Raw genomic sequence first — 18,179 nt, 5'->3', positions numbered from 1 at the left:
CTAACAGTCAGCATTTGACTTCTGATTTGGTTCACACTCCACGTTTGTAGCTATTATGGCCTTGTTTTTAGGCTGTTAAGGCCTGCCATGCTTTCAGAGCCAGATTTAACCACTTTCCTTAATGAACGCACAAAGCTTAATTAGCTACAGCATTAGTAGTAATGAAATCTTTTGAGAAAAAAAAATCATGTGAACGATTTGGAAATGGGTGTTGAGGTTAACATCTCTAAAATTGGAGATGATACTACCGTATGGAGAATAGTGAAATGTGCGGATCATGCTGAACGACGACAGAGGGACATTGATAATTTGAGCAACTGAGCAGACTGTTGGCAGACGAAACTCAAAGCAGAAAATTATGAGAAACAGTATTTTGATGCAAGACATAGAAAAAGGAAATATAAGCTCAATGGTCAATCAGCAGGGGAGTAGCGGAGCAACGGACTTTGGAGTTCACATGCATGATTCTCGGAATGTAGCCAGGCAACTTGAAAAAGTTAAGAAGAAAAACTCAGTGATTCTTGGTTTTATAAATCGAGACATAAAATATATTTAAAAAGTGAGGAACCGATATTAAACCTGTACGAATCATTCGTTAGAACGCCTTTACAGAATTCTGTTCAATTCTGGACACCTTATTTAATTCAGGATGTTAAAGCCTTGGATAGAGTTCAAAGGATATTGACTAGACAGACACAAGGAATGAGGGATTTCTAATACAATGAAAGATTAGAGAAATTAGGCTTATTCTTCTCGGAGCAAAGAGGATGAAGAGGTGACATGACTGATATGTTCAAAATTAAGAATAATTTTGACAGGGTTTTCAAGAATTTTGTGTGTGCAAAAGATGGTATGTCTGTGACTGGGGTCACAGTTTCAACATTGTCAGCGAGGCAGCTAGGACTGAGATGAGCAGAAACATCTTAACTCAGGAAGTGCTGCATGGGAGAGTAGTTGTGGTGAATTCTGTAGGAAGATTCAAAGAAATTTCATTATTCTACAATGATAGAGAGATTTCTAATTGGTATTGGACAGGTACATGGAATTGTGGCCAAGATCAGATCAGCCATGATCAAACTAAGTGGCAGAACAGGCTCAAGGGGATGAATTGCCTCTTCCTGCTCTTAGTTCTTTTGTTATCATGCTTGAACCTCAACAGGGGCTTCAATACTTTACTCAGAATATTGTCAATGATTTCTGTTCATTCCATCACTTGTTTTGTGATCCCACTTGGAGTCAATAAGTTCCATGTTGATATATCTGTGGCTGTAATTTCCAACTAGTGCATGAACTAGGTCATTGTGAGCAGATTGAAACAGAAATAGAAATTGCTGGAAAAGCTTTGTATTCAGATAAATGGACACTCAATTAGCTCAAAAGGTGAACACTGATTTCTCTTCAAAAATATTGCTAGACCTCTGAGGCGTTTTGAAAAAAAAATCTATTTTAGTTTGTTTGTTTGCTTGTGAGTTCATTCTATTTTCATTAAGCAGAATAGATCTGAGTAACAAATTCTATTGAATTGAAAGCTCTTTCAACTAAAATGCTTGGGTGGAGATTTGAACAGTAAGAAAAAAGAGGAGTTAAAATAGTAGAGATTGCATGCCCTTCGAGGTGAACACTGGGATAAGTGGTGGTTGGGACTTTAATATGGATGGTAAGGAAATCCATATAATTATGATTTTGAACACAGCTTGAAAAAATTGTAATGTGTCTTATACAACAATGGATTTTCATCCATGAAAAGCAGAAATACTGGTTTGAGGTAAATATTTAATTATCAAGAGCATCAGCATGTAAGCCATCGTCAACAGCACATTTACATGTAGCTAGAGAAAGTGGGAGAATGGAATATAACACCATGGTGAGCAGATTACAATGTCACAGAGTTATAGAGCACTACAGCACGGAGACAGGTCTTTCGGCCCAAACTGGTTTGTGCTGACCAAAATGTCCATCCATGCTCACCCGATTTCACTGAACTTGCCTCATACCCTTTTAAAACTTTCCTATCCATGTATTCATTCAAATGCCTTTGAAATTTTGTTAATGTATCTGCCTCAATCACTGCCACAGGCAGCTCATTCCATATGAGTACCACTCTCTGTATAAAAAGTTGACCCTGAGGATGAGATGCATTTCCCCTCCTCTTATCTTAAATTGATGCTGTTTAGTCTGTAATTCACCAGCCTTGGGAAAAAGACTGATTGTATTCATCGTACCCATGCATCTCATGATCTTATACACTTCTATAAGATGCCGCCTCTGTCTTCTGTGCTCTCAAGTAAAAAATCTTAGCATGTCCAACTTCTTCCTGTAACTCAGTCCCGTTAGTCCTGGCAACATCGTTCTAAATTTATTCTGCACTCTTTCCAGTTTAGCAATATCTTTCCTATAGAAAAGAGACCAAATCTGAACACAATAATCCAAAAGCAGCCTCACCAATGCCCTGTACAACCACAATATAACCTTCAAACTTCTATACTCAATGCCCTGACTGATGAAGTTTAGTGTGCCAAAAGCCTTTGTCACTGCCCTGTCTACCTGGTACTCAAGCTTAAGAGGACAATGCACCTGAACTCCAATGTCCCTCTGTTCTACTACACTCCTTAAGGCCCTACATTCACCATGAAGCTATGACTTTGATTTGACTTTGCAAATTGAAACACCTCACACTTATTTATATTAAAATACATTTGCCGTTTCTCAACACACTTCCCCAGCTGGTTAAGATTCTGCTGCAATTTCTGATAACCTTTCCGAATGTCCATGATGCCACCTATTTTAGTGACACCTACAAACTTACTAATCATGCCTTGCACATTCTCAACCAAGTCATTGTTATAGATAACAACCAACAAAATGCCCAGCACCAATCACTTTGGCACACCACAAGTCACAGACTTCAAGTCTAACAAGCATCCTTCTACTATTACCCTCTGCTCCCTAACATCAAGCCAATTGTGTATCTCGTTTGCCAGCTCTCCCTGGATTCAATACGACCTAACCTTCCAGAGCAGCCGAGCATGTGGAATTTTTTCAAAGGCATCACTGAAATCCATAGTGGCTGTATCTGCTCCCCTGCCCTCATGAACCTTCCTGGTCATTTCATCAAAGAACTCTAGATACACCATGCTGATTATTCTTAATCAAACCCTGCCTTTATAAATGCATGTCTATTTTATCCCTCAAAATTTTCTCAACTAACTTACCTAACACAGATGGTAGACTTCCAGGTCTATACTTTGCAGGCTTGTTGTTGCAGCCCTTCTTGAATAAAGACACAACATTCACTACCTTCCAGTCTTCAGGACCTCAGCCATGGCTATTAATGATGCAAGAACATCTATCAGGTCCTCTGCAATTTCTTCCCCAGCGTTTTGTGCGGTTCTTGGTTATATCTTTCAACTTCTGACCTAAAAACTCTTGATCTTGGTCACTGAATCACGCTGATCTGATCTATTTCATGCAACATGAAGGTATTGTGAAATTTTCCAATACAGGCTGAATGCATACATACAGAAGAGGGCATATTTTGTCCGAATGTATTTGAGCAATTATAGATCTGGTCGTGAGGAAGTTGAATATTCTACATTGACTGTAATGGCACTAATGTGACCACTCAACACAGAATGTGTTAGTGAAGAACTCGACTTCTACCCGAGGGCAATAATCACACTTAACCAGATTTGTTCATCAAGAACACAGATACATTGTTTTTAATCAATCATCCTTAATATATCATAACTCATCTCTGCATCAAGTAAGATTTGAATTTGGGCTTTTCGACGATGACTTAAATGGGTATAAAGTCCCAGATAATCTTGGAAGCCCAATTCATCTGCTTAGTGATCTGACGGCGGGGAGGGGGATGGGAGTGGTGTTGGAAATAGTAATCAGCAGAAGAACCAAATTGTGTTTCCAAAGAAAACTTGCGTTTCTCAGCACAGTTAAGTCATAGACACCATGGAGATCTGTGTCCAATATCTAGGCAGTCTTGTATATTAGCTATAATGAAATTTACCGGGATGATTTTGTCATTTCTATTAATCATAGTTGACAACTATGTTCAAGCCAGTTAAAAAAATACGATTCTCTAGAGCATAAAAATCAGCTAAGCAGCAGCTGCACTGATCTGTTGTAAATATCTCAATATCTCAAACTACCTAATTAACTCCCTGAAGCCTGAAATGAGGTACATTAGTTAACATTTTACAGTGAAATGTAAAGCATGCTTAAATCTTCAGATAGAAATGCATGGTGTACCTCAAGGTTTGGTGTTTGCCATTTACTATCCCATCATTTCTGCTATCGGACTTCCAGTTAAAGTATTAGTATTAGTAATTGGAGAAAACATTCACATGCTGTATCAATACGTTGACACCAAAAGCACTATTTCTACAATTTTGATTTGTTTACAAGGGCATGTATATTTCCCATCTTTGGAAGAACATATTTAGTTCAACTGGTTCAATTTGGGATCTGTTATAAATTCATATTTTGCAATTTTGTTGTATTCATTCGACAGTGAAGTTTTCAGATTTATTCACTTATCTGAATTAATGCAAACATGTTAAATGTCTAATCTCCTTCACTTAAAATGATATTATCACTTTAAACCAACGCAATTACTTTATATTAACTTGCATATACCTTCCCACTTTGGTTGTTTCGCTACATTCTGTGTTGGAAGCTATTCTGTTGTTTTCGTTGCATAATTCAGACAACTGTAGTGAAGAGCTGCTGATAGCTGTTATATATGACATCTCTGTTGTTTGCATTGGAACTGCTGGTGAATAGGAAAATTACTTTAAGATGAAACTTCAATACTAGTGTGGTCTGGACAATGTTGTAGTGGATGAATTGTCAGAAAATGTTATTATGATAATAGTGTTATCACCTATTAGCACTATCTGTGCTGTTGGATTATCACACTATTATCACAATCTATGTTGACTTGTAAAGGGACGACTAGAAAGTGGGAGGCTTTCAATAGTGAGATAACAATCGTTCATAAGAGACAATAGGAGCTGCAGGTGCTGGAGAATCTGAGATACCAAGATGTAGCACTGGATGAACACAGCAGCCCAGGCAGCATCAGAGGAGCAGGAAGGCTGATGTTTCAGGCCAACGCCTTTCTTCAGAATTTTTTCTCTGATGCTGCTTGGCCTGCTGTGTTCTTCCAGATCTACACCTTATTATCTAAGAGGCCAGTGGAGTTGTTTTCCTATCAGAGTGTAGGTAAGACTGATAACAGTTGGGTGCAATGGATGAATAAATACATTGAGGCTCTTCATGAATTAGGTGGTATACATTAGGTACAGGCAACTGGAGTGAATCTCTTAAACTGCTTCGGGGTGCAGAGGCATTCTTCATGAAATTCCCTGCAGTATGGAAGCAGGCTATTCAGTCTTTTGAGCCCAAGTGGATCCTCTGAACAGCATCCCATTCAGTCCCTCCAATCCCACGTTTCCTATGGCTAATTCATCTAGACTGCACATCCCTGTACACGAAGGCACAATTGTGAATGACCAATCCTGCTCGACTGCAGCAGTTTGAACGTGGTAGAAAACTGAAGCTCCCAACGGAAGCCCACACAGAAAAGCACCCAACTCTGGAATTGAATCAGGGTCCCTAACACTGTGAGAGAACAATGCTAACCACTGACCCACCATGCTACACGACCTACTATGCTGCTGCTCTAAAGAGGGCAATCAGAAAGGCAACAATAGGATATGTGATAGCTTTGGTAAATAAGGTTAAGGATAATAATAAAAAAAATTCAATGCATTAAGAACAAAAAATCAATATAAGGAGAGAGGAGGGCCTCTTGAAGGTCAGCAATGTCTTCTAAATGTGGAACTGCAAGAGATGGAAAAGATACAAAATGAATACTTCGCTCAGTTTTTAAATGTGGAGAAAAAAATTGTTCGGTGAATCAGCAAAATAAATATTAATGTTTTGAAAACAAGCCACATCACAGAACAGGAAATGCACAACTTCTTAAAAAAATAGACACTTCGATGGATAAATCTCTGGGACCTGACCATGTTTTCTGGAGCATTCTGGGAAGTAAGGGATAAAAAAGTAATTGTGGCTCCAGCAGTGATTTTTGCATCATGTATAACCACAGGTGAGGTGCTGGAGAACTGGAAGCCGGTAACTGTTGTGCCTTTATTTAAGAGCGGCTCCAAGGAGAATCCTAGGAATTATAGCTTAGTCAGCCTGGCATTGGTGGTGAGTAAGTTATTGGAGGAGATTCGGACAGATAGGTTTTACATGTCTTTGAAGGTGCAAGGGCTGTTGGGGATAGTCAGTATAGCTTTTGTGTTTTGTTTTGAGAATGTGATGAAGAAGCTATGCAAGGTTCTGTATGGTAGACTGCTTAGTAATGTTAGGTCACAAGGGATTTAAGCAGAGCTGATGAATTGGACATAGAACTCGTCTGACAATAAAAGACAGGTATTGCTGGAAGGTTGCTTTTAGAACTGGAGACCTGTGACCAACACAGTTCCATAGGGATTGGTTCTAGGTCCGCTGTTAATTTATATTAATGATTTGGGCTAGCGCATACGCAGAATGATCAGTAGGTTTGCATATGATACCAAAATTGGTGGCATACAGGACAATGAAGAAGGTTATCTATCATCACAAAGAGATCTTTATCAGTTAGGCCAACAGGCTGATGAATGATACATGGAGTTCAATTTGGATAAATGTGAGGTATGGCTTTTAGGTAAAGTGAACAAGGCCCGCACTTATACAGTTAATCTTTGGGCCTTGGGTAATCTTGTCAAACAGGGACACTTAACGGTGCAGGTAAACAGATCTTTGAAAGTAGCGTCACAAGTGCACAGGGTGGATATGAAAGTGTTTAGCGTTCTTGCTTTCATTGTTCAGACCAATTGAGTATACTCTCACTTCTAACATGCAGTTGTTTGCAATGGCTGCAAATGTATTTGCCACAGTTACCCAAACAATGACGAAAGGATTGAGAGACAGAATTTCGTGTTCTACATTCTTTTTCTTCCCACTTCAGAAACAGGTAAAATGTTTGAATACATTCAGAATGTTGTGCTAAATGAAGATGTAAAGATGTAGAGTCAGCCAAAAAAAATGTTTAAAAAAACTCAATTTGGATTTGATTTGATTTATTGTAGTCACATGTACTTAAATACAAAGAAAAACTTTGTTTTGCAAGCAATACAGGTAGACATAAGGGACAAGGATATACAGATCACAAGGTGTTTAGATAGAGCGAGGCAGACATGTTACGGCCACATTGGAGTTGCACAAAGAACGATCAGCACTATTTCAAATTGGACAGGCTCCATTCAAGAGTCTAACAACATCAGGGAAAAAGCTGTTCTTACCACCTGATGGTGCATGTCTTTGAGTTTCGGTGTCTTCTGCCTAACAGAAGAGATTGGAAGAGAATGTTACTGGATGGGATGTGTTTGTGATGACGTTGGCAGACTTTGTACAACAACGAGCGGTGTAAATGAAGTCTGTGAATGGGAAACAATGTGTGGAGCCGGATGAACACAGCAGGCCAAGCAGCATCTCAGGAGTACAAAAGCTGACGTTTCAGGCCAAGACTGTTCATCAGAGAGGGGGATGGGGAGAGGGTTCTGAAATAAATAGGGAGGGTGGGCGGCGGGCCGAAGATGGATAGAGGAGAAGGTAGGTGGAGAGGAGAGTATAGGTGCGGAGTTAGTCGGGGGGAGATAAGTCAGTCCAAGGTGGACGGACATCCCCGCCTCCCTAGCCTGTTCTTCCTCCCACCTATCCCCTCCTCCCACCTAAAGCTGCTCCTCCATTTCCCACCTACCAACCTCATCTGCCTCCTTGACCTGTCTGTCCTCCCTTGACTGACTCTTCCCCTCCCTACCTCCCCACCTATACTCTCTTCTCCACCTATCTTCTTTTCTCTCCATCTTCGGTCTGCCTCCCCCTCTCTCCCTATTTATTTCAGAACCCTCTCTCCATCCCCCTCTCTGATGAAGGTTCTAGGCCTGAAACGTCAGCTTTTGTGCTCCTGAGATGCTGCTTGGCCTGCTGTGTTCATCCAGCTACACACTTTGTCTTGGATTCTCCAGCGTCTGCAGGTCCCATTATCTCTGTGAATGGGAGGTCAGTTTCCTTGATTGCCTGGGCTATGCTGACAATTTTCTGAAGTACCTTGTGGTCGCAGGCAGAACAATTGTTACACCAGGCCGTTATGTGAAAGTTAGAATTTTTTTAATGTTGCATCTGTAAAAGTAGGTGTGGATCCTTACAGACATGCCAACTTTTGTAAGCTATTCAATGAAGAAGAGGAGTTGTTGTGCCTTCTTGGCTGTCACATTTACATGGCTCTTAAGGAAACCTTTCGTTGATTTTTGATGGTGTGACAAAATAAATCATAAGTAAACGTTTCACTAAAGTAATTGTCGGACAGTTAAAATTTTGGAAGTTTCTAGTTATTGAGCCACACATAAGTCCTAAGGTCTCACACAGAACTCTAGTAACCTAAAACAGAGCATATGTCATAAGAGCTACATACCAACATCGATTGAAAACACTGACAGTGGCAAGAAAAAAGATTTTTCTCAGGTTACAACTTATTGCCTGTGCTGTAACACAGTGTTTGGTCCTCTAGAACCAACTGTTTCTATTGTCATACAAGTGTTATGATTTGCTGCTGCCAAAACACAACAACTATGCAGGCATATGAGCTGTGAGAATGTTGTGAAGCAATGTGAGCGGAACAGAGATGAAATGAGTGGATAGACAAGGATGGTAGATTTACCAAAATGTACAAAAACGAAACAATGCAATTTGATTGAAATTTTTTTTAAAGAAGATAGTGAATGCATTTTACTGGTATGCATAAAGACATTTTATTGCCTCAATGGTAAGCCAATGGAAGCTAATATGCATTTGCAGTAAACAATTCAGAAGATAGTAGAACACGTATGCACAGAGGTATTGGTAAGACTGCATCAGAAACAATATGTACACTTTACGTCTGTTCATCTACAAAATGCTGAAGTATCCAATGTGATGCACAGCGAATATTCAACGCATTCATTCTTGGTGTGTTGTGATTGTCCTATGAGGAGAGACTGAGAAAAAATATGACCATGACGTGCTAATTTTGAAGACTGAGGGATTACATTGCTGAAGTAAATACAATTTTATTAGGATGCATAGTCAGATACATGATGGATGATTTCCATACCTGCGGAGTATTGAATCAAGAAATGCATAAACAGAGCAAGACAGAGGTAATTGTTAACAGAGATTAGTGTGAACTTATTTACGCAGAAGGGCATAATGTTAAGGTGCTCTCTATCCACAAGGGCTGTAGAAGAATGTCATTTTTTTAGCAACTTGAAGACAATAGATTTCCAGATAATGTTAATATTAACAGTTAGTAGTAGTAGTAGTAGTAATAGCAACCTGCCCATACTGGTGTTGAAGTCGATGATCAACCATAATCCCATTGCATAGATGCATAAAGTCAATGGGCAAGAACGTTTGCTCTTATTCCAATTCTCATTGTTTCACTTCCAGTCCATCTAATCAGTATGTTGTCAAATTGATAATTTATCCAATCATCCCAAAACAAGAAAAGGTGAAGTTTCATACTGGACACGGTCGGCCTCTTAGACGCAGCTCACCAATAATCGGTTCCAGTATTTAGTAAAAAAAAAACAGGGGTTCCATTGGCTGTCATTCTAAAAGCTCAGTGATCACATTGTGTTTTGCTGTGCATTTCCCCATCAAGTACGAAGAGCAGAACAGCAAATTAGGCATTCATTTTCCTCCTCTGGTGTATACATTTTATGCAATTTGTTTGTTTTTTGAGCAATAAATCATATTCTTATTAAATGGAATGTTCGTCTTATTCGAATATAAGCCGCTGTCATGATAGTTTCCACATTTAGAATTTAGTGTTTAATTAATTGCCTCATTTGATAAGTCCATAAGTACAACATCTTTCATATTTCTTTAAGAGCTTCAATGCATTTTTTCTCGCTTTTCTCAGTTAGGTGTCACCAGATTATTCTGAACTACTTTGCCATTTATTCCTTACATCCAATGCATTTGTCCTTTTAATCGAAGTGCACACTGGCTCTGGCATTATAGGTTATTTTCAACATAGAACAAGAATTCAAACTTCTAAATGTCATGAAAAATCATTTAAAATTAATGACTTTATTTGGGAAACTAACCTACTGAACACTCATTCTCATCCTGCATCGCCCTCTCTTACAGCAAACTTGACAGTAGTTTTGATTCTGGCGCGAAGTAGATGCGGTCTCTCCGGATGTGTAATATATTACCTGGTGGCCATGGCAGTGACAGATCTACTGGTCATGATCACTGTTGTAATTTTAAACCGGATCGCTGGGACTTACTTCCCATCCAGTTTCCTTTCTATCACACCAGTGTGCAGTTTTCGTTCTTCATTAAATTTTGCAGTCATTGACGTATCTGCGTGGATAACAGTCACTTTCACTTTTGATCGATTCGTCGCCATTTGTTCCCAGAAGCTGAAAATAAAATACTGCACGGAACGGATGGCAGCGTGGGCCATAGGAATCGTGTGCGCTCTTTCCTGTCTGAAAAATATCCCCACGTATTTTGTTTATGAACCTATCTACATAATTGATCAAATACCCTGGTTCTGTGGTGTAAAAAGTACTTTTTATACGTCACCTGCATGGGGTGCATACGAGTGTATCCGTGCCATTTTAACACCTCTTCTCCCTTTCACGCTGATTTTACTGCTCAATGCTCTGACAGTCAGACACATTATTTTGGCCAATGCAGCACGCAGGAGACTCTGTTACCAGAAAAATGCAGAGAATCGAAGTGATACGGAGATAGAAAACCGTAGAAAATCGATTATTTTACTTTTTGCTATCTCAGGGAGTTTCCTCCTTTTCTACGCATTATTTTGCGCATCGATTCTTTATGTTCGACTTGCAAATCTTACATTTTCAGCCAGCTCGGATTTTAGTAATACCACATTTGTTCTTCAGCAAACCGGATACATGCTTCAATTATTGAGTTCGTGCATCAATCCGTTTATTTATGTTGGGACGCAGGTTCAATTCAGGGAAGAGGTAAAACATGGAATGGAACATGTACTGAATGTATTTGTTAAGCTTTTGTAATGTTACAATTACATTAATCTGATATAATTTGCATTTTATCTGATGCTTCACATTTTGTCCCAATTTCCTTTTAAACGTTCACTTAAATTATGTTATGTGATTCCTCTCCACAATGCAAAATGAATACCGAAATGGAAACCAGGGCAGTTTTGCACATTTTTTTGTGCCCATTTCTGAAGAAAGGTCCCAACCCGAAACGTCAACTTTCCTGCTCCTCTGCTGTTGCCTGGCCAGCTGTGTTCTTCCAGCTCCACAGTGCTTTAACTCTGACTTCATAATCGGCAATCCTGATTATCTCTTAGTTTTGCACAGTGTTACCTGAAAACATCCAGACGTTTTTTTCTCTCTCTGCTGCATCAGCCTTGAGAGCACTGGTCATTGAATTGTTGATATCAGCACTTGCGGATTCATGATTCAAGAGGCAAGGACTTATTGCATTTCATTCTTAAAGGAATTATCTCATTGAATTCCAGAATTTCTGTCAAGGTCAGCATTCTCTAATCATCCCAACTTACAATTTCAAAGCACGTTCAAGGTTGCACTCAGAGACAGATTGAATTTGTTTGTCATTACTCGATGCACATACACTCATGAAGGTGTGCCAGTTGTCCAGAGCCTCTAGACTGCAATGGAATCTTGGATGATGTTCAAAAGTAATGTCATGACTCTAAAACCGAGCAATGTCAAATTCTTCCAAATCCCAGAGTCATAGAGCTTTACACCGCAGAAAAAAACGCCTCTCACCCCATCGATTTTCCACCTGTTAGAAATAAACAGCTAACAATCCTAATGTCATTTTGACCATGAAGTTCATGGCCTTGAACGCACTCGCACCACAACTGTACATATGAATACATTGTTTTAAAAGTTATAAGAATTTCTGGCTCTACCGCCCTTAAAGGCAGCGTTTTTCAGATTTTCCAGGTGAAAAAGAAATGTTTCAATATGTACTGTGTAAAACTCCATCTTCTTAAGTTAAGTTTATACACCCTGGTCGATTATGCTTCCAGCAAAGGGAAAAAAAAGTTCCTACTTGTCTATTCTATCTAAGAGCCTCACAGGTTTACACATCTGAATCATGTTCCTGCTCAATCTCCGCTACTCCAATATTGCCAAACTCTCCAGCTCAGGCAACATCCTGAAAGATGCCCTCTGTACTCTTTCCAGTGTAATCGTATCCCTCCTATCATGCCAATTCCAGACCTACACTAAGTGCTGTGGCTGAGTCTGATAAGAGATATCTGGCTGTCAGATGCTCGAGCGTGCCTGCACTTTTCTCCCTTTCATGTGACGCTACTGCATAGTTCTGTCCTCATTCACGAAATTGAGTCCATCTGTGTTTTCGGGGGGATGGGAGTCGGTGCGGTGGGATTATTTGATGAGTACAAGGGGGTCAGTCCTCAAAACTGAATGAAGTTTATCAGGATCATCAGTTGGCTGCTTTGACCACACTCGTTAAGGGAAAGAAGGGCGAAGTGGGTTTATCAGATACAACCGATTGCTTAATTGAATCGCTGTCTCAAACCCGATGCACGCAAGAACATTTGTGTCAGCGCGGGTGTGCCAGCAGACTTTCGAGAAACAATTTACCCAGGCTTACAACGTATTGAGATACCAGCAAGTTAATGTGGATGAGGGCATGACTGGGTGGTTGGTTTGCTCGCCCATGAGGGAAAGCTCAAAGTTTTGCATTGTTTCATGAAAAATGACTTGTGTTTCACGAACATTTAGAACCAGTAACATTTCTTCTTTTTCCCAAATGCTGCTGTTCTGATGCTAGTATCAGCAGCAGAATATCTACTGCTACCAGTTCAGCGATGGCTTCAATTCGTACCTTTCCCAGGCTGATCCACACGCACACTTACACGGAGGAGTAACTTTAACCTGATTATGCTGGCTTGATGTAAAATCACTTAGTTTGCCATCAGGCAACTTACATATCCTGCAATAATGAACAATATACCACCAATTTAAATATTTATTTCTGTCTGAAACCAAACCGAGAAGCTGAGTTAAAAAGTATCAATATACCTGCACAATCCCGTGTCTAGGTACATATGACTGTGCCCGTGTCTTCCATTACGCTGTGTGTCTCTTTTTTGTTTGAAATCTGGCATTTGTATTTTGTCTCTATCGTTAATTCTGCCCCACACACTTTATGTTTACTTCTGGTTGAATTCATAATGTGATGAATAATCTGACTCTCGCAATGATTATGATCAGATTATTCACACTTTTATTCCTGCTCCGAATCTTATAGAATGGCATAATTTTTTGCTCAAGAAATCAGTTCTACTTATTACAATGATTAAGAAAACCATACAAATCTGAAATTCTCTTACTTTAATATTCATTTGTGGGATGCGAGGAGTCACTGGCTGGCCAGCATTTGTTGTTCGTTTCCAGTTACAATTGAGAAAGCAGTGGTGAGATCCGTTCTTGAACTGCTGCAGTCTACTTGCTTTGCGTTGACACACAATATCGTTCAACTGGGAATCCCAGGATTTTGGTTATGCGACAGTGAAGGAACAGCTATTTGTTTCTCAGTCAGGATAGTGAGTAGCTTGGAAGGGAACCTGCAGGTTGTGATGTTCTCAAGTTTCGACTGTCCTGGTTCTTCTATACAGAGGTGGCCATGAGCTTGTCACGTGTTGCCTGAGGAGCTTTGGTGAATTTCTGCAATGATCCTTGTAAATAGTACACACTGCAATTACTGTGTGTCTGTGGTGGAGGGAGTGAATTTTTCTAGATATAGTGCCATTCAAGCGAGCTGCATACTCCTGGATATTGCAAAGCTTCTTGAGTGTTGTCAGAGCTGCTCACATTAGCAGAATTGGAGAGTATTCCAACACACTCTTTATTTGGGCGTTGTAGATGATGGTCAGGCTTTGAAGAGTCATGAGTTGAGCTACTCGCCACAATATTCCAAGCCTCCTAGCCTGCTTTTATAGCCATTGTGTTTATGTAGTGTGTCCAGAAGACTTTCCAGTCAATGTTCTCCCAAGGATATGGACAGTGGGGAGTTCAGTCATGGTAACACTATTTAATGCCAAAGGTGGTAATAACGTGACATTTGTGAGGCGCAGATGTTACTTGCCATTTCTCAACCCAAGTATGGATATTTCCAGATCTTGTTGCCTTTGAACATCGATGGCTTCATAGTTGAGGAGCCACAAATGTTTCTGAACGTCGTGCAGTCATCAGCAAACAATTCCATTTATTATTTTATGCTGGAGAGAAAGCCATTGATAGAGTAGCTGAAAATGGTTGGACTGAGCCACTAACACTATGGACCACCTGCAGAGATATCCTGGAGTTAAAATAATTGACCTCTAATAATCATTTTTCTAGGCTCCAGGTATGACTCAAAAAAGCGGAGAGTTTGTCCCCAGTTCCTACTGATTTTAATTTTGCTATTGCTCCATGATGCTACACTCGGAGCCTTTATGTCTAGTGTTGTCACTCTTATCTCATCTCTGGAAGTGAGCTCTTTGGTCCACATTTTAACCAAGGTTATGATAAGCTCAGGAGCCATTGTCCCAACAGGCCTTCTGCACCTCCGCGGACATAGGATCATAGTAATAAAGTGTCGAATCTCCACTGGAAGGGGGGATTTTTCAGAGGTTGTCGAAACAACCAGGAGCTGCCATGCAGTGAAATGCACTGGAAGAGACTTAATAAGAGGTAGATCACAGCAAAACACAAGTGCGATGCCAAGCAGAACGACACCTATAATAATTCTGACCCTGGCAAACCGAGCTTCCAATCCCCCGATTACACTATCCAACCAGAAATAAGATGGCCAAAGCCTGCGTTGTCCTTAAGCTCCTTGCTAAGGCTCGTTAGCTTCTCCATCGCCTTAGTAAAAGACCACCCTGGACTGGTATTGTTAGGTATAAAGGTGTAACAGTGTTCCGCAAACATCACACAGACTCTTCCTTTCTCAGCTTACATCCAGTCCGGAACCTGTCTGTTTTGCTATGTCATTTTGGTCGGTGCATCCAACTGCTCTCCCAAGACTGAGAGGGTATCACCAGTGTAGTTAATAAATCTTTGTTAATTGTAATAGATGAAATTAATCCATTTGGTATTCTTGCTAACCCCTATAACAGGGATAAGAACTTCCCACCCTGCGACAATCTTGTTTCTGGCTTTAAACGCAATGGGAATTCCCCGAAGCTGACTTAACTATCAAGTCGTACCACTGGGTCAGGGAGTTAGTGTCGTTTAGGGTGGTGCAAAGTCGGTTGCGATACAGCATCAAGCTGAGCTCGTGGTGACACAACAATTTCATGAAAGTGCATCACCCGAGAACAGATACCATTCCAGTCACAGGGAAGTGTCGGATGCAACCCCACTTTCCGACCACACAGCCACCAGGCATCTGCTATGGGATGTGTTGAGAAATCAAATGGCAAATGTATTTCCACAAAGGCCTCCAAACTGGCCTACTTGCGCAGAGCCAATTCGTTTCAAACATTCAAAGCTCAAACCTTCACGTGTGATTAGTTTTACTGGTAGACCAAGGAGTGCTATAACCGCACCACTCTTGGAGGTGCCGCCTCCCTGCATCATCTTGTTGAAAAAATGTGGAAGCCTGGAGGAGAAGGCACCAGAAAGGGCAATAGGGCTGCAAATATGATGAGTCATTTGTGTCAAATGGGCGGCTGGGCCTTCGTTGCCGCCATTGGATTCAGGTGGACGAGGTATAAGGCATAGGGGCAGCAAAGTAAGATGGTTTTGCCTTGGCACACAGGAAACAGTACTGTCTGGTCAGCATCACGGCTGTGTAATTCGCCATTGGTATCAATAATTATCATGGGCATGTGCCCATTCTAGCGAGGTGGGCTCCACACTGCTGACCCCTCTCAGCCTTGTGGCCTGCACAGTAGTGGCACTATGGGGCCAGTTCTGCCAGGCCTGCCAAGTTGATGCTTTCCAAGTCTGTACATGGGTAGGAAACCCTGGGACTGGGGAGGGCTGCAGCTGTGGGTTCCCCCACCCCTTCTCCGGCCTCACCATCAGTTTCAGAGTTGTCAGTGTTCTCAAATGTCTCCTTTACCAACTGTTCAATGCTCCGCTGAGAAATACTGGCTTCCTGCATGTCCTGTCCGCTCGCAGCAGCCTCTTCCTCATCCCCACTTACCTCAGCTCCAGTGTCAGCCTGTGTCTGTGGGACAGCTTTGGTGCAATGGTTGAGGTGGTACCACGTGTGTCGTCCTTCCACTTGAACAGCTGTGGGCGATGCCTTGGTCGCTGTGAAGGGTCCCTCTCTCCTCGGCTCATTCCACTTTGTCCGGAAAACCCGCATATACACCCGATCCCCGGGTTTAATAGGTCCTTCCTCTGAGTCGGACACGGGTTCTTTTTGCTTCTCCTGTGTGTGTGGATAGACTTAAGCACCATAGTTAGCTGCTGCATAGACTGCTTCAGTTCCAGCTCCAATTGTTCCAAGCTGGTCCCTCATACAGGGCCCTCCACTTGGACACTGACAGAGGTCTACCAGTAAGCATTTCATGCAGCGTCAAATTTGTCATGCAGTTAGACTGCATGCGATTACTCATTAGTGCCAGTGGCAGTGCATCGACCCAATTAAGGTTGGTGCTGGTGCAAATCTTATTCAATTTTTACGTGCCATGAATCCTTTCTACCATGCCTTGTGACTGTGGATGATCCACACCTCCAAACCTTTGCTTGATTCTCAAGGTCTGCAGCAACAACTTAACCACTTGTTGAATAAAGGCAGACCTGTTGTCTGAGGTCATTTACGACGGTATGCCGAACCTTGGAATAACTTCATTTGTCAGAAATTTCACCACTGTTCCTGCACCTGAGTGTTTGGACAGAGTTGCCTCTACCCATCTACTAAACCTATCAATCACCACTAACAGATATCTTTTTCCTCTCACCGTCTTTATCATGTCCACATAGTCAAGCACCAAATGCTTAAAACGGTCCCTCGGGTACTGGTATGTGTCCTATGGGAGTGGTTATTCCCTTTCTAATGTTGTTTTGGGCGCATAACTCACATTGTGGCAGCATCTGATCCACTGAGGCCTGCCAGTATGATGACCAGAATCCGTCCCTTCTTATCTTCATCATCACTTCCCCTCTCGCACAGTGGTCCAGCCCATGCGCCTCTGAAACAAGGGTAGTCAACAAAAGGGTGGGTGCCACCCATAAACCATCATCTGTACTCCACAAGCCGTCTTGGTTTTGCTTGGCCCCTCTTTGATTCCACATAGTTTGCTCTGCTAAGGTTGCCCTTTTTTTGGTCAATGATGTCTGCTATTGCAGGCTCCAGATCTAAATCCATCTGGGGCACAATGACAGCTGAGGTGCACCCAGAGGCTATTTTAGCGCTTCATCTGCTGCCTGATTACCCTTTATTACCATATCACACCCTTTTCTGTGAGCTTGACACTTAATGATAGCTACCGCTTTTGGCTTCATCATTGCAGCTGTCAACTCTATGACCTGCTGACAATGTTGTATGGGGTCTCCGTTGCTTTTCCTAAAGCCCAAACGGGTGACATACCCCATGGGCATAAGCTGAATCAGTGTAGATGTCTGCTTTCTCACCTTTCATCAACTATCATGCTGCTGCTAATGCTTTGATCTCAGCCAGTTGTGCTGAGCAAGGATGTGGGCAAGCCTCCGGCTTGATTGTCCTAAACTGAGACTGTTCTTGCAGCACAACAAACAATCCCACATGATTCCCATCATAATCCGTATAACATGAGCCATCTACAAATAGGACCTTTTTTTATCTTCATCAGGCAGTGGCTCAGATTGTAAATCAGCCCTTAATTAAGCAAATGTAGTTACTCCCCTTACACTATCGTAGGACTCTCCCTCATGTTCTAGTGGAACATAGTTTGCTGGGTTCCTGGTAGCGCACCTCTGTATAGTTATGCCTGGGAAGGTCCGTAACATCCGATATGCTATTATCCTGGCAGTTGTCAATACAAACTTTCCTCTTTCTAACAATTCTACTACCTTATGGCGTGT

The 18,179-nt window shown here is 41.4% G+C and overlaps 1 protein-coding gene across 1 annotated transcript; it reads left to right on the top strand.

Moving 5' to 3' along the window:
• The first annotated feature begins 10,340 nt into the window (after nucleotides 1-10,340).
• LOC132209413 (sex peptide receptor-like) lies at nucleotides 10,341-14,570 on the top strand. Its single transcript, XM_059644499.1, has 3 exons — nucleotides 10,341-11,117; nucleotides 12,949-13,041; nucleotides 14,520-14,570. Exons 1-3 carry the CDS (start codon nucleotides 10,341-10,343, stop codon nucleotides 14,568-14,570), a joined length of 921 nt encoding a protein of 306 aa, XP_059500482.1.
• Nucleotides 14,571-18,179: the final 3,609 nt, after the last annotated feature.

This window comes from Stegostoma tigrinum, unplaced genomic scaffold (genome assembly GCF_030684315.1).
Source record: "Stegostoma tigrinum isolate sSteTig4 unplaced genomic scaffold, sSteTig4.hap1 scaffold_92, whole genome shotgun sequence".
NCBI classification, from domain to species: Eukaryota; Metazoa; Chordata; class Chondrichthyes; order Orectolobiformes; family Stegostomatidae; genus Stegostoma; species Stegostoma tigrinum.
This window is presented reverse-complemented; position numbering and strand designations above follow the sequence as displayed.